The sequence below is a fragment of the Ceratotherium simum genome, chromosome 30, assembly GCF_057802395.1.
Source record: "Ceratotherium simum simum isolate JZ-2026a chromosome 30, ASM5780239v1, whole genome shotgun sequence".
Lineage (NCBI taxonomy): Eukaryota > Metazoa > Chordata > Mammalia > Perissodactyla > Rhinocerotidae > Ceratotherium > Ceratotherium simum.
The window spans coordinates 18,097,284-18,123,347 of NC_141929.1; the positions used below are offsets into that span (position 1 = coordinate 18,097,284).

Below are 26,064 nucleotides of genomic sequence, written 5' to 3' on the forward strand. Positions count from 1 at the left end.
TGCCACAAGTACCTTAGTATCTCTCAGAAATAGCAAGCACCTAACACTGAGGCTAACAAGAGGTAATCTATCACAATTTAGGAAATCATTGACAACTAAAAGAAAATTTATTTATATCAATGATGTATACCTTAAAAAAGATAGAAGCATAGAATTTCAAAAATTCCAAGTAATATATTAAAACTTTAATATCTCAATAGCTGAAGACTTTCAGATTTTATAATATATCGATCAACTGTATTATTTGCCTTTAAAGGATATAATATCTACAGACCTTAGTTATACAATAAAGTATCAATATATTGTTATTATTATTAAACATTTTTATCTTGTTAACTAGAATGCATTTTTAAGAAGGATGAACTGAGAGGCGTGATTAAAAGACGATAAAATTGTCAATTTCATAAGTATTAACGCCCTTTAAAACTAAAACTTTAAGTTAGTAACATTATGAGGAACCGAAACAACTCCACTTTAATCTTTTTTTTTTTTTTTTTTTTTAAAGATTTTATTTATTTTATTTTTTCCCCCCAAAGCCCCAGTGGATAGTTGTATGTCGTAGCTGCACATCCTTCTAGTTGCTGTATGCGGGACTCGGCCTCAGGATGAACGGAGAAGTGGTGCCTCGATGCGCACCCGGGATCCGAACCCGGGCCACCAGCATCGCAGCGTGCGCACTTAACCACCAAGCCACAGGGCCGGCCCTCCACTTTAATCTTAATCCTTAAAGCACATATAAACTACTCAAGATCTGTGCATCTTCAGAGTTTGAAATGATCACAAGCTTACAGATACTATAATAATTTTTGACAGAAAAACATCAATGACAACTAAGTACCACATAACATCCATAAGAAAATAATTATCATTTCCCTTTTTAGGGAACTTTTAAATCAATTAGAAGGAAAATAAACACTCAGAAAATTTAGCAAAGGATAAGAATAGACAATTCAAAAAGATATAGAAACGGCCAATATACACGAAAAGACATTAGATTTTAATGTCTAATTAAAAGAATAAGATAGCATAACATATGAAATTGTCAAAATTTTTTATAGATTTGACTTGGTGTTGGCAAAGGTTCAGGGAAATTGGTATTGCTAATGGATATAAGTTGGTAAAACCTTTTTGGAGGCAATGAGGCAATAGGTATCAAAATCCTTTAAAATGTGTATATGTTTTTCCCCCAGTAACTATACTTCAATAAATTTAAATTAAGAAAAAATATATAGTTAAGTATGCAAAGATATGCATATATAACAATGCTCTCTACGGCACTGTTTATAAAAGCAAAAACTAGAAACATCCTAAATGTCATCAATAGGAGAATGGTTAAATAAATGATGGCAATGATGGCACATCCATATTATGAAACACAATGTAAAGCCATTAAAAATAAAGACATAGATCTATTTGAACCACAGAAAATATCTGTAACATATTGACATATTGCTGAGTGAAGGAAGTAGGCTATAAACAGTATAAAATAATATAAAATATATTAATATTAAATTATAATATATATTTTATATAACATAATACTATATTATATAAAAATAATGCTATTTATGTAAAAAATATATATGCATAGACATGTAAAAGTGGTTATCTATGAGTTTTTTGTGATTTTTTTGTTTATTCTTTATATTTTTATATTGTTTGAAGTTTTTATAATAAAAAATAAAGCTAAGTTACACTTCATTTAACCTAGAGTGGTTTTCAATATATACTAAGAGAAAAAAGCAGTTTACAAAATTCACAATATGATCCTATTTTAGAAAAAATATAAAATGTCCATATATGCACAGAAAAGCACAGATGACATACTGCATGTCAAAATGTGAATAGTGGTTATCTCTGTGTGGTAGAATTATTTCATATTATTTTCTCTTTCTACTTTATATGCTTTATATTTTTCACAATGGCCTAACTTTTTTTTGTAATAAGCATTAAAAAATATAACTTTATTATAATCTGAAAAAATTAAGCTTTCAATTTTTCAAAATTTTCTGTTGAAAATATCTTAAACACCTTTAAAAAGAATGACTTATCCTAAAACGTTAACTTTCTTTCTTTCAAATATATGTTCAACTTTTTCTTAAAATATCCAGAACAAACTGGAGCTTCACATTCAAATAATGTTTAAAAGCACTAGCATAATGGAAAACATTACTTCATATAAACTTCATAATAACCCTGTTAGATAATGAGGATAAAGGATTAAAAGAATATTGACTAGCAACACACAAAACTGATATTTAAATAAATGTTTCCTGACTACAAATTCTGTCCTTTCTCCTCCTACCACGCAAGTACCTCTAGATTAACTGAATTGAAAATAAGATACAACAGGAAGTAATTTTTCCATGGTGGCCAGGCTGGAACCAACTATCTAAAGCTTTTCCCCTTCATTTTATTCATCCAGAATAAGAAAATTGAGCTTTAAAAACCAGACACTCTGGACAGTACAATCATTAGTAAAGAAGAGATGGCTGGCAGCATTAGTTGCTCTTGCACTGGCACAAATTCTTGTTTTCAAATCCAAAGAAACTTTGGCACTGTTACTATTCCTACAATCAGATAAATCAAGAAACCACCCAAAGGAAAATGGCCACAAACACAGAGTGCCAAAAAGACCAATACTCATCTTTATTCTGCTTTATTTAAAATGCGATGTTTTCTACTTTTTCTTTGGCACTAATGATCTTAAAATAAAAATATGTTTTTTATCCCTTTTGAAAAAAATATTTAGAAACTATATTCCAATAATATTAACAGCAACTTATGTAGCTTATGGTAGGCACCATTCTAAGCACTTACTTATATTATTAAGTCATTTAATTCTCACAACCCTATGATGTAAGTTCTAATATCAACAGTATTTTACAGATGAGGAAACTGAGGCACAGAGAGGTCAATTAACTTGTCCAAGCTGTCACACAGCTAATGACCAATATAACCAGTCTTGCTCTAAGGCCCACATCTTTATTATCCACACTGTCCTCTCTCCATGTTATTAATATATTACCATGGGAGAGAATACAGCAAACAGATAAGAAGAAAAGTTTTTTCAAATTGCTTTAATACTTTTAAATTCTACATGGCAAGAGCATAAGAATATCGCTGTTGAACAAGAACACTGGCCCCATGAAGTGGGATATTACATCTTCCTATGTAGCTGGGCATTAGACCTTGGAACTGGATTTTCCGTAAAGCACAGAATAGAGTCCCACAACATAACTTCTCTATGACCCTTATTTCAATGGAGAAATTGAGCCAGGCAATAGAGAGTAATTACCTAAATGAGTTGTTAGAAAACAACAACTCACCTGTGAGGCAATAAGAGACTCAATGTCTTTTTACCCTGGGCCCAAAGGTAGCCATTTAAAAAATATGTTTAGCAGAACTGAAAAATAATTACATGAGGCAAACCTTATTCTGTCAGGCTCAGGAGGAAAAAAAGCCAGAAAAAGATACAGAACACAATTTAAAATTTATAGAACATTAAACTTAAAATATGATTTTGTCTAAACCACTTTAGAATTTATTTTCCCCTTATAATCTTCTAACCTGAGACAAAGTAACTGCGAATGACAATCTTCCAATATTTACAAACTGAAATTCAACTGAGTTTTAACGATACAAAGAAGAAATAGTACTGTTCTGTATTGTGAAACACCTCTCCCTGGGAAAGTCCTGAACTTTGACTAATACAGATTTTTTAATAAATGCTCAAACCTAAAATTATTAGGAAACCACTTTGTTGTATACTATAGCCTAATTGCTTAAAACAAGATTTGTCAATTTATTGGTTCATTCAGAATACTCGTGTTTAGTCACTTCGTACTTAGCACTCATTAAAATTTGTACTGAGGAGAGTTAGGAATGCCAAAGTAAGGAGCTCTTTAGATACCTGGGGTGTCAAAGAATTACCTATGGTGGGAGACAAAATTTACAGAGAAAGGATAACGGAAAACAAAGTAACAAAGTATCAAGGAAAATAACTTCCTGCTGCTGATCATAATAATAAATAAATAAATAATGAGACTTCTCTTTTAATTCCTAAATTTGAATTCAAGAGCCTTACCCTGAGGACTCAAAGCAATTATCTGAATCATCCTGAGGTACTACAGATTCTGCAAACTGAAGTTGCTAGTCAATCTTAGTTAAATACCAAAATTAGGGATACTGCCTTTTACTCTGTCTATTCCTAGCTGTTTTAACTGATAAAATTGTTTGTTTGTTTGTTTGACCAAATTTTATCCTTTGAATTTCTGAGTTGAAGTTTTACCTGCATTTATGGATTTCAGCAGTCCAAATGTAGACGTGCTTATCTGTCCTAGTATAACACATCCACATTTGGATTGCTACAATGCTACTTTTCTTACAGGACACACCATCCAGTCCCTTTATGAAGAGCTATGTTTACTACAATCCATTATCTCCGCAATATATAATTAATGGACAAGTAAATGAACAATGTCCCACTAAAAGGAAGTAGAAAAAGGAGAGATCAAACACACTGAGAAGGACCCTCCAGGTAATGCTCTGGTCTATCTTTGTTCCAGAACTTGATACACAGTGGTGAATATTCAAATAGTTCTTAATGGAAAAAGGCCTAGAACCTTTCCTCCACCAATTTCTCTCTAATTGGGCATTTCCAAATGGATGGTTCTCTCTTCTGGGCAATATTAAAGGGTCCAACCTAAAATGACTTTTCCAAAAGAGCTTACTTCTCATAGTTCACTCTTTCTGTTTCATTTTGCTCACACAATAAAGAATTGCTAAATTTCACTTCTAAATCTATTGATTTGGGAGATTCCAAAATATAATTTTCTTCTATGCTGCTTGACAGTTGATGTTTCTGAAAAGGCCTGGCAAGTTGAAGAAATATTTCCTAATACAGGAGTAGAAGAAAACAAAACACATCTAAATTTAAGGAAAAATGCACTTTTGCGTTTACACACAAATAAGTAAATAGGTATGGTAAGAGCACAATTACTCAGTAGCTATCTTTCAGCTTTAGGTTACCTTTCCATTTTTAGAATTAGCCACCATCTCCCTTCTGAAGCTTTGCCACCTCAAGCAGTCCATTATAATTCCACCAAATGCGTACAGGCAACCCTGATTACAGACCTAATCTTAAGTATTCTTAGGAGTAGTTTCTATAATTAGGGGAAATATTAAGCCTATAGGCCAGTCAGGGTATCCATCAGGAAATCATTACTTGGTAAAAAGCGCTAGTCGTTTTACAAAAATTATTGTAAATTACTAAAGTGACTAATTTATACCTAAAACATTATTTATTCATAAAATCTACTTGTGCACAATTAATACGCATTTACCAATAAACATACAAGTACTGATCAAGATTAATTTAACTTTACTAAATTGAATCATGTTCATATTCTTTCATTTATTCTCAAATAAACTTAAAACTTGAGCTGGGGCAATAATCTAAGAAAACATCCTTTTAAATAGAAAGTGTTTTAGTAGTTGAGAACTATAATAAATCGAATTAAAGAACAATAAATTAACACTTTAATGTTCACATAAAACAAATATTAATCTACCTAATAATGCCTCTTACCCAGGCCCTCTGATGAATACAATTAATCTAGCAGTTTTCCAGGGTCCTCATTAACCTCTACTAATGTCTGATTAATAATACGAATACAAAGAAAATACCTTTTTGAGACTTAGTAGAGTTTCTAGTTTCCATAGCTACAGAAGTGTGACTCACTTCACTAATGCAGCTTTTCTTCTTCCTGGCTCACTGCCACAATTCTGTGACATTTATCGGAAAACTGCAATCCTCTTGCTACTATGAAATATAAACATTTGCTTTACAGAAATCAACAAAATGAATCTACCATGCATGTTAATACTAGTCAAAAAATTTTCCAATCTAAACGAGGTTAATGTGTCTAGCTCATGAATTTTTCACAAAGTCATCTGTGGTCTAGTCTGGCTCATTAAAATTTTGTCTTTGATTATCCAAGATGTAGCACACTCAGTGGCGCCCAGGTCATCCCATTTACATTTAAAGCAAAAGATTTTGAAAGCCATACAGAAAGCAAGAGAAATTCATACTTTATGAAAACAGAAGGAGGAAAATCATAAATGATTTAGACAACAAAAATATACTCCATTAAATGGGAAAATGAAAATACTCTCCTTTCCACATGCCACCACACAATTACCTTTGTCTCACTAACTTTACAAAAAAAGTATATCTCAGATCTTAAAATTACTTTTTGGGGGGGGGGGTTTAGCATATATTTTTTGTAGTAAAATATACACAACATAAAATTTACCATCATATCCATTTTTTTAAGTGTATAATTCAGTGGCATTAAGTTCATTCACAATGCTGTGCAACCATCACCACTCTCCATTTCCAGAACTTTTTCATCATCTCAAACATCAACTCTGTACCTATTAAACAATAATTCCCCTTTGCCCTCTCCCCACAGTCCCTGGTGACCACTATTCTACTTTCTGTCTCTATTCTAGATACCTCATGGAATCATACAATATTTGTCCTTTTGTGTCTGGCTTATTTCACTTAGCATATGTTTCAAGGTTCATCCATGTTGTAAGATATATCAGAATTTCATTCCTTTTAAAGGGTCAATAATATCTCATTGTATGTATATACCACATTTTACTTACCTATTCATCTGTTAATGGATACTTGGCTTTTAGTATATACACAGAGTTGTGCGACCATCACCACAATAAATCTTAAAACAATTTTATCACTCCCAAAAGAAACTCCAAACCCTTTTAACTATACTCCCCCTACCCCCAACTCCCACCCTCCCCCTAGGAATCACTGATCTACTTTCTGCCTCTATAGATTTGCCTATTCTGTACATTTCATATAAATGGAATCACACAATATGTGGTCTTTTGTGATCGGCTTCTTCCACTTAGCATGTTCTCAAGGTTCATCCATGTTGTAGCAAGCATCAGTAACTCATTCCTTTTTATGGGTGAATAATATTCCATTAAATGGATATACTACATTTTGTTTATCCATCCATGCATCAGTTGATGGACATTTGGGTTGTTTCCACATTTTGGCTATTATGAACAATGCTGCTATAAACATTCATGTACAAGTTTTTGTGTGTACAGATATTTTCATTTCTCCTGGGTATATATCTAGCACTAAGATTGCTGGGTGACATGGTAATTCTATGTTTAACTTTTTGGGGAACTACAAGATTATTTTCCAAAGTGGCTGCACAGTATTACATTCCTACCAGCAGTGTACAAGGTGATTTCCCTACATCCTTGCCAACATTTGTTATTCTCTGTCTTTTTGATTATAGCCATTCTACTGGGTGTGAAGTGGTGTGTCATTGTGGTTTTGATTTGCATCTCCCTAATGTCTAATGATGCTGAAAATCTTATCATGTGCTTATTGATATTTTATATATTTTTATTGTATCAGTGCTTTTATATTAAAACACTTGTTTAGTAATATTTATGAAAAAGATTTCAAGTCAATATGCACTCAAATATAACAAACAAATATGTTTACTAGCACAAGCAGTATTTTGCTGCCATTAAAGTAAATATACGGCCGGCCCCATGGCTTAGCGGTTAAGTGCGCGCGCTCCACTACTGGCGGCCCGGTTTGGATCCCAGGCACGCACCGACACACCACTTCTCCAGCCATGCTGAGGTCGCGTCCCACATACAGCAACTAGAAGGATGTGCAACTATGACATACAACTATCTACTGGGGCTTTGGGGGAAAAAAAAAAGGAGGAGGATTGGCAATAGATGTTAGCTCAGAGCAGGTCTTCCTCAGCAAAAAAAAGGAGGAGGATTAGCACGGATGTTAGCTCAGGGCTGATCTTCCTCACACACGCACACAAAAAAAGTAAATATAGAGAAATAGTTGTCCTCATCATAAAATGAAGTACTCAGAATCTATTCATATTATGTTTGTTTATAGCCAATCACCTAAATATTTCTCTAATTTAACTGACACATTTTTATTTAAATAGAATCAATTCCTGTGTTCAAGAATGTCAACCAGGTGTAGCCACTATGGAAAACAGTACGGAGGTTCCTCAAAAAATTAAAAATAGAACTACCACATGATCCAGCAATTCCACTTCTGGGTATTTATCTTTTTTTTTTTTTTTTTTTGTGAGGAAGATCAGCCCTGAGCTAACATCCGTGCTAATCCTCCTCATTTTACTGAGGAAGACCGCCTCTGAGCTAACATCTGTTGCCAATCCTCCTCCTTTTTTTTCTTCCCCCGCAAAGCCCCAGTAGATAGTTGTACGTCATAGTTGCACATCCTTCTAGTTGCTGTATGTGGGACGTGGCCTCAGCATGGCCGAAGCAGTGCGTCGGTGCATGCCCGGGATCCGAACCTGGGCCACCAGTAGCAGAGCACGCACACTTAACAGCTAAGCCACGGGGCCGGGGCTGGGTATTTATCTGAAGAAACAAAATCACTATTTTGAAAAGATATCTGCACTATATTCACTGCAGCATTATTTACGATGGCCAAGATATGGAAACAACCTAAATGTCCATCCACAGATAAACAGATAAAGAAAAAAAATACATATTATATTTTTCAGCCATAACAAAGAAGGAAATCCTGCTATTTGCAACGACATGAATAGACCTTGAGGGCATTATCCTAAGTGAAATAAGTAATACAGAGAAAGACAAAACTGTATGATCTCACTTACATGCTGAATCAAAAAAGAAAAAAAAAACGAACTCATAGATACAGATTGGTAGTTGCCAGAGGCAGGGTGCGGGTAGGAGGTGGGGCAAAATGGGGGAAGGTGGTCAAAGATACAAACTTCTAGTTATAAGATAAATAAGTTCTGAGGATGTAATGTACAGCATGCTGACTATACTTAACAATACAATGTTGTACATTTGCAAGTTACTGAGAGAGTAAATGTTACAAGTTCTCATGGCAAGAGAAAAAATTTATAACTATGTGCAGTGATGGATATTAACTAAACTTACTGTGGTAATCATTCCCAATATACACACATATCAAATCATTATGGTATACACCTAAAATTAATACAATGTTATATGTCAATAATATCTCAATAAAAACAATTTTTTTAATTAGGAAAAAGAAAGAATGTGAATCATAGGAGTAAAATGACCAAAAAACCCCAAACAAACAGATAAAAATCTCATAATTCAAAAACTAATTCTTAGTCGAAAAAAATAATGTTTAAAAAGTATTCTTAACACAGTTATTCTAAAAGCAGTGGTATTATACCAACGAAACCAATAATACAAGCAAGTATGGTAGTCCCAAATCAGTGTTTTAGATGCTACACTGCTTCTAAGATCCTGCAGAAATTAAAGGCTAAAACAATTTCTATGCAGTGTTTCTGTATGTGAAAGACATATACATTTATTTAAAAATGCATCTATAAACAATATTGCTAAGTCCTACTTTCCATTGACTTATATTTTTAAAGTGAAGTTTGCTCCTGGAATATGACAGTTAAAAATTACAAGATTCACTTGATAATTATTGGTAGAGCAGCCAACCTAGTGGTATAGTGGTTAAGTGCACGTGCTCCGCTTTGGTGGCCCAGGGTTCTCAGGTTCGGATTCCGGGTGCGGACCAATACACCATTCATCAAGCTGTGCTGTGGCAGTCTCCCACATACAAAACATAGAAGAAGACTGGCACAGATGTTAGCTCAGGGACAATCCTCCTCAAGCAAAAATGAGGAAGACTGGCAACAGATATTAGCTCAGGGCCAATCTTCCTCACCAAAAAAAAAAAAAATTTTAAAATTAAAAAAGAAAAATAGTTGTTGGTAGAGGCAGGTGACCCTCACACATACCCACACATCCCCACCACTTCACTCTACTAAGGTCCCGGGGAAAGCACCGTTAAGTAAAAGAGTTCAGAAAGCTAGGTTATGTAGAGCTGATGTTACGTACAAAGGTCTATTTCCAGTACTACAATCACCTCATATAAACTGGTTATTCTGTTCTGCAGGGCACAGACTTTTGAAAATCCTTCTTTATTAAGACCCACCTCCCAAAAATAATCCTCCCAAACATAGAGAAAAAAAAGTCCTGCTGGGAAAAATTATATTTTCTGATTAAAGGCACCAGGCATCTTCTAGCCCATAAAACTAAGATCACATCTCTAGCTGCCTCAATTATCCATGATGGTCCTAGTATCTATTAATTTAACTAACCATTCTAGATTCTATTTTTTCAGTCTGTAACATGTAAAAGTTCCCCTAAGAGACCTTTTGCTCACTATAACACATAGTCACACATTTTGCCCTAAAGCTGTCCCTTTCAAGCTTGAAGAGAACTTTCTTATTCGAGTATTCTGGGTTTAGTGAACAAATCCACCTCAATTTTCACCTTAATTATCTAAACCTTTGTCTTTACAGATTAGCTCCAATTCTTTTTTTAAGGAAGATTAGCCCTGAGCTAACATTGGTTGCCAATCTTCCTCCTTTTTTCCTTTTTATTTTTCTCCCCAAAGCCCCAGTAGATAGTTGTATGTCATAGTTGTACATCCTTCTAGTTGATCTATGTGGCACGCCGCCTCAGCACGGCTTGATGAGCAGTGTGTAGGTCCGTGCCCAGGATCCAAACCGGCAAACCCTGGGCTGCTAAAGCGGAGTGCGCGAACTTAACCACTACACCACCAGGCCAGCCCCTAGCTCCTATTCTTTAAAGGCCTAGGTTTCCATCTGTAGTCATTTTAATGCAATTATTATTTCAACAGAAGCTTTCTACATGGTTGTGTATAACTAAAGCACAATCCTCTCAGACTTTCAATACCATTCCTTCTTTCTTTTCTGGATGTCCTATTTATTCATTCAATAAATATCAAGCACCTTTCAGATATAGAGCACTTGTGCCAGGTGCCAGGAGAATGCAAGGTAGTCTCTGCCCTTGAGAAAATTACTGTCCATTACAACTTTGTGTGGACTTCACCAGATGTTCTTTATGGTCTACTGCCGCTTTAACTCTATGGCTGATTCTAATATTTTACAGTCAATTATCTTATCATGGTTTGAGTTTCTTTTCCTGAACACATGCATAATCTATAACTTTAATACTAAAGCTCTCCTAAATTTTGAGAGATCTTGCCTCAGATTATTTCCAAAATTTTATTAACACTTAAAAACAATGATTAAAAAAATAAAATATTTAAAAATAAATAATTAGAAAGAAATGTAAAACTTACACTCTGAAAACCACAAAACATTGTTGAAAGAAATTAAAGAAGACCTAAGTAAAAGGAAAGACATCCAATGTTCATAGACAGGAAGATTTAATACCATTAAGATAGCAATACTCCTCAAACTGACCTATAGATTCAATGAAATCCCTATGAAAATCACAGCTCACTTTTATGCAGAAACTGAGAAGCTGATCCTAAACTTCAAATGGTAATTCTAGGGATCTTGAACAGCCAAAACAATCTTGTAAAAGAACAACAAAGTTGGAAGACTCACCCTTCCCAATTTCAAAACTTATTTCAAAACTACAGTAATCAAGACAGTATGGTATTGGGATATGGATAGATATATAGATGAATGAAAAAGAATTGAGAGTCCAGAAAAAAATCCATACATCTATGGCCAACTGATTTTCAACAAGGATGCTGATACCATTCAATGGGAAATAACAGTCTTTTCAACAAATTGTGTTGGGGCAACTGGATATCCACATGCAAAAGAATGAAGTTGGATCCCCACCTCACACCATATACAAACAATAACACAAAATAGATCAAAGACCCAAATGTAAGAACCAAGACTTTAAAACTCCTAAAAGAAAACATGGGTGTAAATTTTCATGACCCTCGATTAGGCAACAGTTTCTTAAATATGACACAAAGCATGAGCAACAACAACAAAAATAAAGTGGACTTCAACAAAATTAAAAACACCTGTGCATCAAAAGACACTATCAAGAAAGTGAAAAGACAATCCACAGAATGGTAGAAAATTTCTGCAAATCATATATCTGATAAAGGACTTGTATACAGAATATATAAAGAACTCTTACAACTCAACAATAAAAAGACAACCCAATTTAAAAATGGGCAAAAGTATTGAATAGACATTTCTCCAAAGAAGACATCCTATTGGCCAATAAACACATGAAAAGATGTTCAACATCATTAGTCATTAGGGAAATGTAAATCAAAACCACAAAAGACCACTTCATACCCACTAGGATGTCTACAATCAAAAAGACAAGATAATACAAATGTTGGCAAGGATGTGGAGAAATCAGAACCTTCATACATTGCTGCTGAAAATGTAAAATGGTGCAGCCACTGTGGAAAGCAATTTGGCAGTTCCTCAAAAAGTTAAATATAGAGTTACCATATGATGCAGCAATTCCACTCCTACGTATATACCCAAGAGAAATGAAAACATCTGTACACACAAAAACTTGTACACGAATATTTATAGCAGCATTGTTCATAACAGCCAAAACAACCCAAATATCCACCAACCAATGAATGGATGGATAAACAAAATGTGGTATATCCATTTAACGAAATACTATTCACCCATAAAAAGTAATGAATACTGATACGTGCTACAACATGGAGGAACCTTAAAAACATTATGCTAAGTGAAACAAGGCAGTCACAGAAGACCACGTAGTATATGATTCTTTTTTATATGAAATGTCTAGAATAGGCAAATATAGACAAAAAGTAGATTGGTGGTTGCCAGGGGCTGGAGGGAGGGGGAAATGGGGACTGACAGCTAAATGGGTAAAGGGTTTCTTTTTGGGGTGATGAAAATGTTCTGGAATTATATAGTGGTGCTGGCTGCACAATACTGTGACTACACTAAAAAACAGTTAATTATATATACACTTTAAAATGGTTAAAATGATAAACTTCATGTTATATAAATTTTATCTCAATTAAAAAAAAAAAAGATAATCAGGAGCCAGGTTTTTAAGAATTTGGATTTCACCTTAAAGCCCATGGACACCACTAAAGGATTTTTAAGCAAGCAATAAGATTAGATTTGAATTTCAGGAAGATAAACATAATACATAACGTAGTGCTGTGAATGCCTAAACCTTAGTAGATAAACTTAGCAACATCTGATTTGGGTGTTCAGAAGCTTATGCTAATAAAATTCTGGTCCCTTGCTACATCTTGGGTAAGTAAGTTTGCCAAGTAATTTACCTCCAGATATGAATCTTTATTTGTTTATTTACAAATACTTATATAGTGCTTACTATGTGCCAAGCACTATTTAAATGCTTTAGAAATAGTAACTCATCTAACCCTCACAACAAATTTATGAGTCTATTATCTCCACTTTATAGAAGAACAAACTGAGTCACAGAAAGGTTAAGTAACTTGCCTAAAATCACACAGCTATTAAGTAATGCATGTTTTTGAAACTGAGTTTTTATTCACAAGCCTGATAAATACATGGGACTTTGATTTGCTTAATATTATCTTTGCCATTTTTAATTTCTAAGAAAAGCACTTCTTCATACTCTTCAACTTCAACTCTTCTGTTCATCTGTTCTCAATTTAATATGCACTAAATTTTTTTCTGTACAGAATTTATAGTGTTGATTCTATCCATTCTTGTGAAGTTTGGTTGAAAAACGTTATCAAAAAAGTTATTCTTTTGCTTTACTTACTATATTTTACACTGTAAACGTGTTATTTGTGTTTATTATAATAGAGTAGTAATTTAGTTAACTAATGGCATCTTGTTCTTCAACTACTTCATTACCCAGTTTTGTTTTTTTTTTAAAAAAACAATAATGTGGGCCAGTCCCAGTGCCCTGGTGGTTAAGTTCAGTGCACTCTGCTTTGGCAGCTTAGGTTCGGTTCCAGGGCACAGACCTACACTGCTCTGTTAGCAGCCACACTGTGCTGGCAGCCCACATACTAAAAAATAGAAGATTGGCATGGATGTTAGCTTGGGGCAAATCTTTCTCAGCAAAAATAATAATAATAATAATAATAATGAGTTTTTTTAAAAGGAATTAAGTAGTCATTTTTGCAAAAGAATCTGTTATTCAAATATTATACATAAATCTTCATCCTGTACTCAATATTATAGGTAAAAATAAACTAAGAAAATGAAAAGATCTTTAAAAAAATTATTATAAAATTCAAGCTATATGTTTATATTTCCAATTCACTCGCTCTACATTAGCCTGATATTCTAGAGAATATGATTTAACAATAAAAATGAAAAAAGCCTTGGAATTCACAATACAATTTTATAAAAACTTATTCAAGTAAACTTATAATTTATAGTGTTTGTAAAGTCCTTATGATTGCCTATTATCTAGGTATTTATAAATTGAATATTTACAGTTGTGAACATTAATTTAGATCGTTAATTCCATTTTACAGTAGTATTTTTTTCCAAGTAAAATCTTTGTTTCAGAATGAAAACCCAACAAGCTAGTTGCTACTTCAAAACCGAAAAAAACAGAAACAGTAACAAATTCTCAAAGATATCTAATTACAACTCCACTGTGAAGGACAGCTACTTGTTAGCTTAAACCTATGTCTGGGTGCTTCATTGCTATAGGACACTTTTTTAAACCCAAGGTGTTCTATTGACCTACCCAAACAATTGTAATGGAAACTTTAATTCAAACAGATACTTAAGGCTGTGTGATGAGGCCCCCATCAACAAACATTTAAGTGTTTCATTATATATTTCAAAAGTATCTTAATGTCTAATGTCCAAACTAGCAGTACAGTGTGTATGATTACTAGGTGAACTTGAATTTTATTCAAAATTAGTGTTTACAACATACAGTTAAGCAAAAGATAAAACTCACTTACATGGGACAGAAAGCTCATATTTTGTTTTTACCTTTATGCTTAGCCCACAGAAACTATAAGAGTAAATAAGTACATACCCCCTACATACTCTTCAACTCTATAATGCTTTAAACTATTTTAAAAAGAAAATTTAAAGTTCTAAACTTCAATTTACAATTATCAAATATATGGGCAAACTATACGCTCCAGTATACTCTGCATAAAAGTATTTTCCTATTAACAAATAAAAGTTAACCACATTATTAACTTCATTCTCCAATCTAGATTGAAATATGAAACCCTCTAAAACTCTATGTTATCACTGTTTATTCACATGCAATCTCTTCTACTACACTATAAGCAATATGTAGCCAGGATTCATGTGTAATTCATTTTGAGTGAATGAATAAATAACAATATTATGACTAAGTAACTTATACTTGTACATAAACATCAAGTATCATCCCTAAAAATCTACAATTGGCTACATTATAGAATATAGGAATATACACAAGAATAAAAAATGTCTTATTACCTTTATGTCCTTTAAAAACAAAATAGATTTCCCTTTTAGAAGTTTATAGTGGTTGAACAACAAAAGTTAAAGAGAAAAGAGTACATGCTGTATAAATCTATTTAAATGAAATTCTAAAAAAAGGCAAAACTAATCTATGGTAAGGAAAAACAGATCAGTAGTTGCCTGACGGAATGGAAGGGGCAGAACTGACTACAAAAGAACAAGAGGTAGCTTGATGGGGTGACTGAAATGTTCTCTATCCTGTCTGAGGTGATTAAACAAATGTATACACTCGTTAAAAACTCATGGAACACTTAAAATGGGTGTACCTCTGTACCTCTATAAAGATGGTTTGTTTTTTAAAAAAGAAGGGAGAGAAAGAAAGAATACAAGAAGTAGCAGTGGAACCAACAAGCAAAATGTAGAGAGTACCATGAGAAAACAGAGACATGGGTAGAAGGGGAAGATTAAAAAAAAGGGGGGGGGGGACAGTGGAAAGAAGAATCAAAGTAAATTAATATTGCCCTATGCAAAATATCACTATTCATATAGCATTTAATTGTTCTCAAAGTTCTCCAACATTATTTCAGTTCTTCTTCCTATAACTCTTACGTAAGCAAGACTGATAATAATGTGTCTGCTGAAGAAAAGGAATCTTACATGATTTTCCACAGGGTCTCAAGGCCAAACTAGAATTAAAATCCTTACTTTCTAATGCCTAACACAAAATTTTCAGGAAGTTCAGAAACAAAGACCAACCATAGCAAGAAAGAGAACAACTCCTGAGGCCGTATTAGTACTATTTTTTCTGTTGCTCATCTCTTCTCAAATTTCATTAGGCTCTGAAACACACCAAAAGAAATAGGATGCAATGATTTCTATGCTTCCATAGAACTACTGCCAAAGAAATCAAGAGCCCATGGCAGCCTCCATTTCTAAAGTAATTGTCCTTAGGTGGTGGCTTGCTTACCCTTTTCCTACTTTCCACTCTGAATATCATCATCAGTCAAGACAGAGGTGGTTCGACCACCAACCTGCTTCAGTTAAATCTTAAAGACACCACCAAAGCCAGGCAACGATTTGCTAATTTTGACCATTGAAATGTTCCCCTTTCAAAAGGGTCATTATCATATTCTTTACTGATTTTTATGTGTGGTTTAGAAAATTTCTCTCATTATTTTACGGAAGCTGTTTAGCTAAAAAAATTCTACACAAAGTACTCTTTTTACACCATCTAAACAGCGGTGTAATCTTATTAGGGCCAAAAGTGTAAATGCCAATTATCAAATGCTTGTACTATAAAAGAGTCAGTATAAGCTCAAAACTCTAGGGTAAAATTGTCGAGTTTCAAATTCCAGCCTCCTCCAGTAGCTATGTGACCTTGAGAAAATTAGTGAACCCCTCTATACTTCAGTTTGCTCATTTATAAAATAGGGATACTGATACTATTTCATAGGATTTTTCTGAGGATTAAATGTGAAAAATGTCTGTAAAATGCTGGTACATATAAATTGCTCAAAAAATGTTTTCAATTATTACTAACATTGAATTTATTATTCTTTTTTCTCTTTAATTATCAACATTGTTTCTTTTAACATGTCCTACAAAGATTGCTTTAAGTAGATTTTTTTAAACTAAAACTACATTTATAAAGATAAGAGTAATCAACAACTTAGCTCACTAGTAGAAACTTTTCTGTTCTTGTCTCACCATCAAAACCAAGTACCAAATTTACTAAGGGACTAATCACAGCATTTCTGAATGGAAAAGAAGCGATAAACATTCATGGCTAGCCAGCACTAGCCAGCAGTAATAATCATCACATTTATCAAGAAAATATTAAAAATAAAAGCAAGAGAAAAAATATTTTTCAGTAATTAAGAATAAATAAAAGCAACTGAAAAATTTCATGTAATACATCTTTAGTTCAAACCATCAAAAATATAGATCCTTTATCACAACATCAGGTTTTATTTATATTTGGAAGATAAAATTATCTGTAGTTAATCCATAAAGAAAATTTCTACCTTTTCCTTCAAGTACATGTTTAAAAAATTAGTATGTTATATCTTGTTAGTTTTTTTAACATTGATTTTTATTAAGACAACAGCAAATAAGATCATGAATCTCTTTTATGTAACTTGAAATAAAATCTTAACAATAAAAAGAAAAGACAATAACATAAGTTAATAAGCAACATTTCTATTGAGGAATGTTTTTTGCCTCTCTAAAGTTAACAAGACTATCCTCTGTCACTACATAGTCAGGCCCAACTGATGCCTCAGATTAATTTGATCTTTTATTTTTTTCTAATTACTTGTTATTCTTAATAGAAAATATAATCTGATGAGTCAACTTGTTCTAATACAAGTAGCTATTTTTTATATATAATATTGATCAAAATAAGAAATGTTTTTCTGTACTAGCACTTTAAAGTCTTAGGGGGCTCCTGGAATAATTACAGTAGAGTCAAGAGTGAATTAAGATCGGGTCAAGAAACTTCTGATTAAATGTGAATTTCTACCTTTTATTGTAATAACAATAGAATTCTAGTATTGAATGAAAATAATGAAAGTAGAGGTTAGGAAGAAACACAAAAAGATATGGTAGGAAGTCAAAGAGAGAGAGATCCTACAAGCAAGAAGTTGGGATGAACTAGGTATGACTTGTCATATGTTTGAACTTCATTTCCATAATGATATTTTTGGTTTACTGGGTATGGATCAATAGAGATTAATAGATACTAGACAAGAAAAGAATTCAATAGATTATTTTTAATGTTAAAAATTTTCCAAAAATCCTTCCCAGTAAGATATCTTCATATATTTCGTCATTTAAGATGTGGTAGTTAACAGCCTAACTACCTTACTAACACAGACCCTAGAAAGAGAAATAAATCAGGCCTAATGGCAATTCAGAAATATTCCATAAAGTCAGTAAAATACTGCCACTATTTTTAGGATTTTCATTTGTAAACTATAAAGTATAATTATGCATGGTACCATATCAAACAGACTGACTGACAGTAGTAAAAAAGAAAAAAAAAAGTAGTTTATTTTCCCATAACTCATTGTAAGATTTCATATTTTCTTTTAAAAATCTTCTAGTCTTAAATGTTTAATTCATACCAAAAATGTTTAATTCATACCAAGATCACATCATATTGGTCTTTAGCCAGTTTAACCGGTTCTTTAATTTGATCTATCATGTAATCTCTTAACTAGTGCTTTTAAAAGCATTTTTTTTTTGGGGGGGGGGAGGAAGATCAGCCCTGAGCTAACATCTGTGCTAATCCTCCTCTTTTTGCTGAGGAAGACCAGCTCTGAGCTAACATCTATTGCCAATCCTCCTCCTTTTTTTTTTCCCCAAAGCCCCAGTAGATAGTTGTAGGTCATAGTTGCACATCCTTCTAGTTGCTGTATGTGGGACGTGGCCTCAGCATGGCCGGAGAATCGGTGCGTCAGTGCGCACCCGGGATCCGAACCCAGGCCGCCAGTAGCAGAGCGCACGCACTCAACCGCTAAGCCACAGGGCGGCCCTTAAAAGCATTTTAAAATTTTAATCCATTGCTTTTATTATTCCATTTTTTCCAGTTTGTTTATATTATTTTTCCTGTTATATCTGATTTTCTACCATCTTATCTTACACCTCTATATTTCTAGAATTACCTCTTAATCTTATTTACTTTCATTTAGTTTCAGTTTCATCTCAGTTTTTCATATGGCAAACAATACAGGCCAAAACGAATATTTTTCAATACAGAAAGTTTAAGAAATGGTACCTTTTTCTCTGTGTAGTTGAGCTTTTTTTCTAGGCACTCCAAAGAGGAATCTTAGCCTTCACATCTGAACGCCCTAACTGTACTATTTTATTTTTTTTAATATACAGAAAACAATCTTCTTTAAAGAAGGTAGGGAAAATGCAAAAATAGAATCAAAAAGTAAAAACTTGTAGTACATACTTTTGTCCAGGATTTTTTCTATGCAAGTTATTTTTAATATAATTACAACAGTACCTCTTTTATTTACTTATTAAGAGTTTCACATGTAATCATGGGGTCATCAGAAACATTATTTTAACAGCTATGTATTATTGCATTAAATAGCTAGCCTCTTTTCCCACTGTTAGGCAATTACCACATTAAATAAAAAGGTAGTATGGGAACCATGTACGGTAACACATGTTAATTTGACTTATTGTCGTGATCATTTCCCAATATAAATATCGAATCATTACATTGTACACCTGAAACTATTATAATGTTATATGTTAACTATACCTCAATTAAAAAAAAAAAAATACTACTTGCCTATTCGTCAAAAAAAAAAAAAAGAGAGAAGCAGCAGGAAGGACCAGCATTGATATGTAGGATAAATGCAAACCTTAATTGGATGGTAAGAGATTTTTGAATCTATTTTTAAAGCTTAATAACACCCAAGTGCAGGTTTTCCAACCTTGTTTTCCTAAAGAAAGAACTTAAATTTGGAAAAAGTATGTTCTATAAAAAATTTAACAAATTGTATGGTGATAATTAAATTCGTCTCACCCTGGCTGGATTTTTAATCATTAGATGGAAATCTAGACTACTGACGTAAAACATACATACACAAATATTACTAGATAATACTTCATATTATACAACCTACGGAGTCAGTACAGCACAGTAGTTAAGAGCACAGACTCTAAGGTGAGACTACCTGAGTTGGAATCTTGGCTCTACAACTTACCAACTCTGTGACTCTGGGTAAGGTTCTGAACCTCCCTATGACTTAGCTTCCTCATCTGTGAAATGGGATAATAATAACCATCTCAAAGGGTTGTTATGAGAATTCAGTGAGTTCATATTTGTAAAGTTCCTGGTATGTACTAAACATTATATAGAGGGTTGTTTAAAATCTTTTAATTTAGCTAACATTTATTGAGCACTTACTATGTGCTAGGTTAAACGCTTTACATGAATTTGCCTCAAATAATCTTCAGAACAACCTATGATGAGGATATTATTATTGCCCTCATTTAAAGGTGAGAAAATTGAAGCACAAAAAGATTAAATGACTAAGCTGAGGCCACACACAAACATCAGAACAAGGATTTGAACCCAAGTCTGACCACACGGCCTACAATTTTAACATAGATCACAAGGTACACTACACACTAGAAGTAGTAGGCTCCTGCTGTACTATATCTTGTAAAGAGGGCAGGAGAGACATGAGAGACTTTGCTGAAATAAATTATAATATGTATTTCCTGGAATAAAATATTTTAAAAATTAATATAAGAAATATCACTATCATACAGAAGTATTTGTGTGTGAAATGACATGATTTCTCATATTTGTTTTAAAATAACTCAGCTTGGAGGAGGGTAGAGGATAAAAGAAACAAGGGTAGACATATATTGATAATTGTTAAAGTTTAGTGATGGGGCTATGGGGGTTCATTATTTTATTCTCTACTTTTATGTATTCTTTAAAATGCCCATAATAAAAGGTTAAAAATAGAAATAGGATGCATAGATTAAATACTTTCATTATACAAGCAAACAGCTTTCTTATGAAACCCTGTATCAAAGATATAAAAGGACATGACACGTGATACTTAAAACATTTTACCTTTTATATATAATCTGTACAAAGGTGGTCTTACTTTAAATAATTGAGCATTCTCTCAACTAAAAGGAAAAATTAATGAAAGTAGCTAGACACAAACATGTAAAAATACATATTAAATGGTTGTCTGCACTTCCACCAACCTGTTAAAAATATTTACTTAAATAAATAACAGTCATTTTTTCCGTATCTTTCCATTTTTTCCCATAAATAACAGTCATTTTTTTCCATATCTTTCTCCAGATAATCTCTATGATTATGACACTCTCTGGTTTGTTGTCCAGAAAATGGGTGGGTTTGTACAAATATGACTCCACAAATTCAACAACATGAATAAAAAACAGAAATCTCACTAAAAAACACTTGTAAAAACTCCTCACCAGAAATTGTAGTTAATTTTCATACTAATATATATCTATGGGCTTCTTGTAAGTATAAATATAATCAATAATTAATTTGAGAACTTTTATATGCTCTAAATTATACTCTTAAAACAATGTAGCCAACACTAAAGGAAAAAACTAACATTTATTAAGCCAGACACTATACTAGGCCGCTTCATAGACATTAGCTCACTAACTTTTAAGAGATTATATACATTTTTATAGAAAGAATCTTAAAGTTTAGGGAAGTAAAATCACTTGCCCAAGGTCACAGAGCTAATAAGTAGCTAACTTAAGCTCAGTTACAAAACCCACTTTTTTCCCCAATATACCAGACTACCACATGGGAGGCAAACATCTATACTAAAGTTAAACTTAAACATTTAGGGCCTTTTTAAAGTAGATCACAAAATGTTTAAGTTACTAGTTACATATATATTTTACAGTGGCAGCTTGGCTTTGCGTAGAGAACCAACTAAAATACAAAAAGCATTGTTTCTGCTACTGTGTGACTTTTTTTCTAAGTGTCTTAATTTCAGCCTCAGATTACTCCTCTCTATAATGGAGAAATTAATATCCTTGCTGTCCAATTTCAGGATTACAAGATTCAAAGATGATGTATGTGAAATTACTTCAAAAACTACAGAAACAACACAAATAGTCTTTTTTGGTCTTAAAATGCTAAAAACAACACAAAATAAAGTTTTTAAAAGTCAGCTGTTTAAATTATTCTACACATTCTATTAACATTTCCAGAACTTTCTAAAACCCTTTTTTCTAAGCACAGCCCAGTCATCATCTCTATTACTTGGCTTTCCTTATCCTTAAAAAAATAATGCAATAGTAATGACATCAATGTTTTTGTAATAAATAATTAATATACCATTTTGAAATGCTCAGCATATAAAAAGTTCTAAATTGTTAACTTTCAAACTAAATATGTGTTGGTGTCACTCTTTTAGTTATGTTCATGACCTTAATATTTGAGTCTTTTCATATTCAGTTTGTTTGTAAAAAGCTAGAATTAAGATCTGGAATTCTAAAGTAGAACACCCAACACATGATTTTTAAAGATTTTGGGGGTTTTTTTCAAGGCTTCTCAAAGCAGATACAATAGCTAACAAGTACATCAAACACAGCAACCAAATTCACTGAAACATTCAGCTGCTCTAAAAGAAGGATCAGGCTTAGGAGAAAACTACATTGTATGAGTTTGCAAAGTTTCACACTTTCTCATTTAAACTCCATTTCAGAGAAAGCCTTTGCATACTCACACAATATGCTTTAAAATGGCACTTTGCTGACCTTCCAATAGTCCAGCTCTATGAAAATTCTGTGATGGGTGTAACTTCAGAGAATCTGAAAAACACAAAAAGCATTAAGTACTTTTTATGCTGAATGATTTTAAAAAAAAAGCCTAGGACAGCATACTTCTCTTATATAACTGTCATGTATTTTTAAGAGCTAAAGCTCATATTAGTGAATATATTCTCTGCAAAAGAAGGCTGAATTGCGTCTACATTGGTCTCTATGCTAAACTTAGATTTTCATAAAGCATTTGTTTCATGGAAAATTATCTGATGATTACTGCACAAATGGTGTTAATGTCTTGACTATTTTTAGCACCCAATTGTACCACATTAGCCCTTCTCTCAGAATCATCTCTTGATATCGTCTCTTCGTTCTAACACTCAAAACTACAATATTTCCAAACTACTTCAGGTAACGTTGCCCGAAAAACGTCCTACAGGGTGGTGACTGCCAACTAAAGTCATCAGAGCAACAGACAATGGCTACAGTCATTAAGTAGGACTCTGTGTAGAAACTCAGTCGTCAGTCTATAAAGTCCAGTACCTTCCACAGTAAACTCTCTCACTCGGATTCACTTAATTTAAATATACTAATATGAAGCTGAAGTCCCCCTTTCTGGAGGGGGTGGAATCAGCGGATGGATTCTAACCAAAAAACTGAAGAAATGCTGAATTTCTCAAGAAGGAGGCTCACAATGGTACATCTTTTTTTTTTTTTTTTAACATGGTTAAACGAAAACCTAATAACCCAGTTATGTCTTTTGCCCCCTCCCAGTATTTTCAACAGTGGTGAAGAGTGCAGTGGGAACATTTTGGCTTAAAGTCCCTTGCACAGGGAACCCGTTCTAACACATTCTTGTAGTGTCCAGTATAGGAATTTAACCCCAGTAGAGATCGGCTCAAGTGTTAATATTTTAGATCCCGGGAATCCCCTCCAGGGCTTAGCCAAAAGAGTTTTAAAATGGGAATCTCTGTCCAACGCCCCCTCCCCGCACTGAGCCCTGGAACGGCAACGAAAGAGAAAATTCCTAAAGGGCAGCGTCTGAGCCTGAGCTGGTACCCCTGCGACAGGAGAATAAAACTAATCCAGAGAAAGCACCCCGATCTTTGGAAAAGAGAGGGAGAAGTAAATGATCAGAATACCAGAGAGGTGGAAAGAGAGAAAAAAAGAAAATTCGGGCCCTTTCCAGCAGTAAAAGGACGAGGAGAGCAGGAACGCCTGGTCGAGGGGGGCCGTCCCAACCAGGGGAGGGAGTGGACTAGGCCAGAGGGAGCGGGGGTAGAACGACGGCGCACGCACCACCTGGAGGGGGATAAAAATGGTGACCCTGCACCCAGAACCGGCCCCAGTCCACGCCGCCCGTTGGGGGCAACTTTGCTGGGGAGGATGGTCCTGGGAAGAGGAGCCGCGGCGCACCGATGGCTGCGGCCGCAGCGCGGGGCCCAGGCCGGGTGATCCCCGAGGGGGGGAGGCCCGGCCGGCGGCTCGAGGAGGGTGGCGGGGCCGGACAGGCGAGGGACGCTCGGAGCCACCAGTGCCGCAGAGACCCGGGGGCCGACGGCGTTTGGGCCCCGCGAGGCCCGCGGCTCCGCGGGGGAGGGGCCGCCACTCCTCCCCCGCCCCTTCCACCATCACCAGACGCGGTCGGCCGCTCCCCACCCCCCGAGCCAGGCCATCCCGGCCCGGGCTGGGCCGCCCACACCCCGGACCCGGACCCCCCGGGCGCGCGGGGCCCGGCCTCCCCGCCCCTACGCCCCAGCCCCCAACCTGACTCACCTCGCGAGTACAGGGACTTGGGCGACTCCAGGTCTAGGTCCGCGCTGAGCAATGAGATGAAGTCCGAGGGCATCGCAGCTCGACCCAGCCCGGCCCGAGGGCAGCGGGAGGGGGGGAGCGGCGGTGGCGGCGGCACCTCCTCTCCGGGACCGCGGGCACCGAACCGGGGGCGGCGAGGCGAGGGCGGCTGCCGCTGCCTCCTCCTCGAGGGCAGTGACTTCCACCAGACCGAGGACCAAGGACACGGCGGCAAGGCGGAGGAGAAACTCCACGGGGACTAATTCCCGGCGAGCCAGGAGGGGGGTTCAGGGCGGGGAAAGGGAGGGGGGGAGAGCCAACGGGTCCCTTTCGTGTTTCTCCTCAGCGAAAACTGACGGTCGCCGCCACCGCCGCCGCGGCTGACAGGACTCTGAGCCCCGCCCCCCGCGGGGCACTGCGCAGGCGCGGAGGGGGGCGCCCCAGAGCGGGGAAGAGCCGGGGCAGCCGCCGGAGGGCGGGGAGGCGCGTCATGGAACAGCATCAACAAGGGCTTCGCTTCCTGCCGCCGCCGCGGCCGGGCTGCTGCAGTTCCCCAGCCGGGAAAGGGCCCCGCGGGCTGGGAGGGAGGGAGGGAGGACGGCTGGGAGGCGTCCGCGCCTGGGGCCCCGGGGAGGGAAAAAGTATTTGCACCGACCTGGTGGCGGCGGGCTCGAGGCGGCCGGCCCAGCGCGGAGCTGAGCTCAGGAGGAGACAGACCTGACGGAGCCGAGGTGTCTGCGCAATGAGGGGAAGGACCCCAGAGCCGGGCGCGGTGGGGAGGGCTGGCTTGGGGTCTTGCAGGGGAATAGAGTTTCGTCGCTTGGACAGCCACCAGCCCTTTGGGGTTTTCATAGCAGTGTCAAAATTGAGTTGGCCAAAGGGCTGTCAAACTCATTTCTTAATTAGGAAATAGCCTATATCCTAAAAACCTCGAGTTATTGGTTGTTTTTAATTAAAGTACCTTCTCCCCCTTCTTTTACCCTCCTCTTTCTTGCCCTCCCACCTCTCCCTTCCTTTAAAAGCTGAAAATTAAAAAGAAAAAAAATCTTTCTGATTGTGCTGGGGTGGCCGGGTTTATTCAGAGTGGGAGATAAAAGATTATTTAAAAATTGGATCCTATGAATCCCCCTGGTTGTTCTAAAGGGAAAACGAGAAATGCAAACCTAAACACCACTCTTCCAAACAGTTTTTCGTTTTTTGCCTTTGAACTAGGCTAGGGTGGAGGAAGAACACATTTAATTGAGTTGTTGCTATTCTGTTCATGGGGCCAAAAGTTTCCGTTGCAAAAACTGAAAATCTTCACCTACACCGCAGACCGTTTCCTGACTCTAATAGACTTCTGAGAAATTTTTAATCAAGTTATTAAAAATATCATTTTGAGCACAGGGTATGCATCTTGGGAAATAATTTTAATCTTGTGTGGAATATTGATGCCAGCAGCCACTGGGCAACGTTTTTAAGCTGTTGGTTTCGTTTTCGTTATTTTGTCTACAAAGATAGTTACAAATCATAAAAATTAATCTGATGTATTATATATATATTATATATACAATTTATAGAGCCTTTTTCCCAGGAATCCGGGCAATTCATCTGGACTTAAGAGTGCTGAATTGGGAAGAAG

At 35.6% G+C, this 26,064-nt stretch overlaps 1 protein-coding gene across 4 annotated transcripts in view; it reads right to left on the reverse strand.

The window, feature by feature from the left end:
- NFAT5 (nuclear factor of activated T cells 5) overlaps window positions 1–24,775 on the reverse strand; it is a 122,498-nt gene extending 97,723 nt beyond the window's left edge. For 2 of the 4 annotated variants that reach the window (XM_087420015.1, XM_087420014.1), the window contains exons 1-2: window positions 24,426–24,775; window positions 22,644–22,697 (exon numbers count right to left, since the gene is read on the reverse strand). In XM_087420015.1, the coding sequence (XP_087276141.1) occupies window positions 22,644–22,697; window positions 24,426–24,498 (127 nt within the window). In that variant the 5' untranslated portion in view covers window positions 24,499–24,775. The remainder of the gene's footprint in view (window positions 1–22,643; window positions 22,698–24,425) is intronic. The other 2 variants (XM_087420017.1, XM_087420016.1) reach the window with 1 other exon arrangement.
- Between the last annotated feature and the right edge of the window lie 1,289 nt (window positions 24,776–26,064).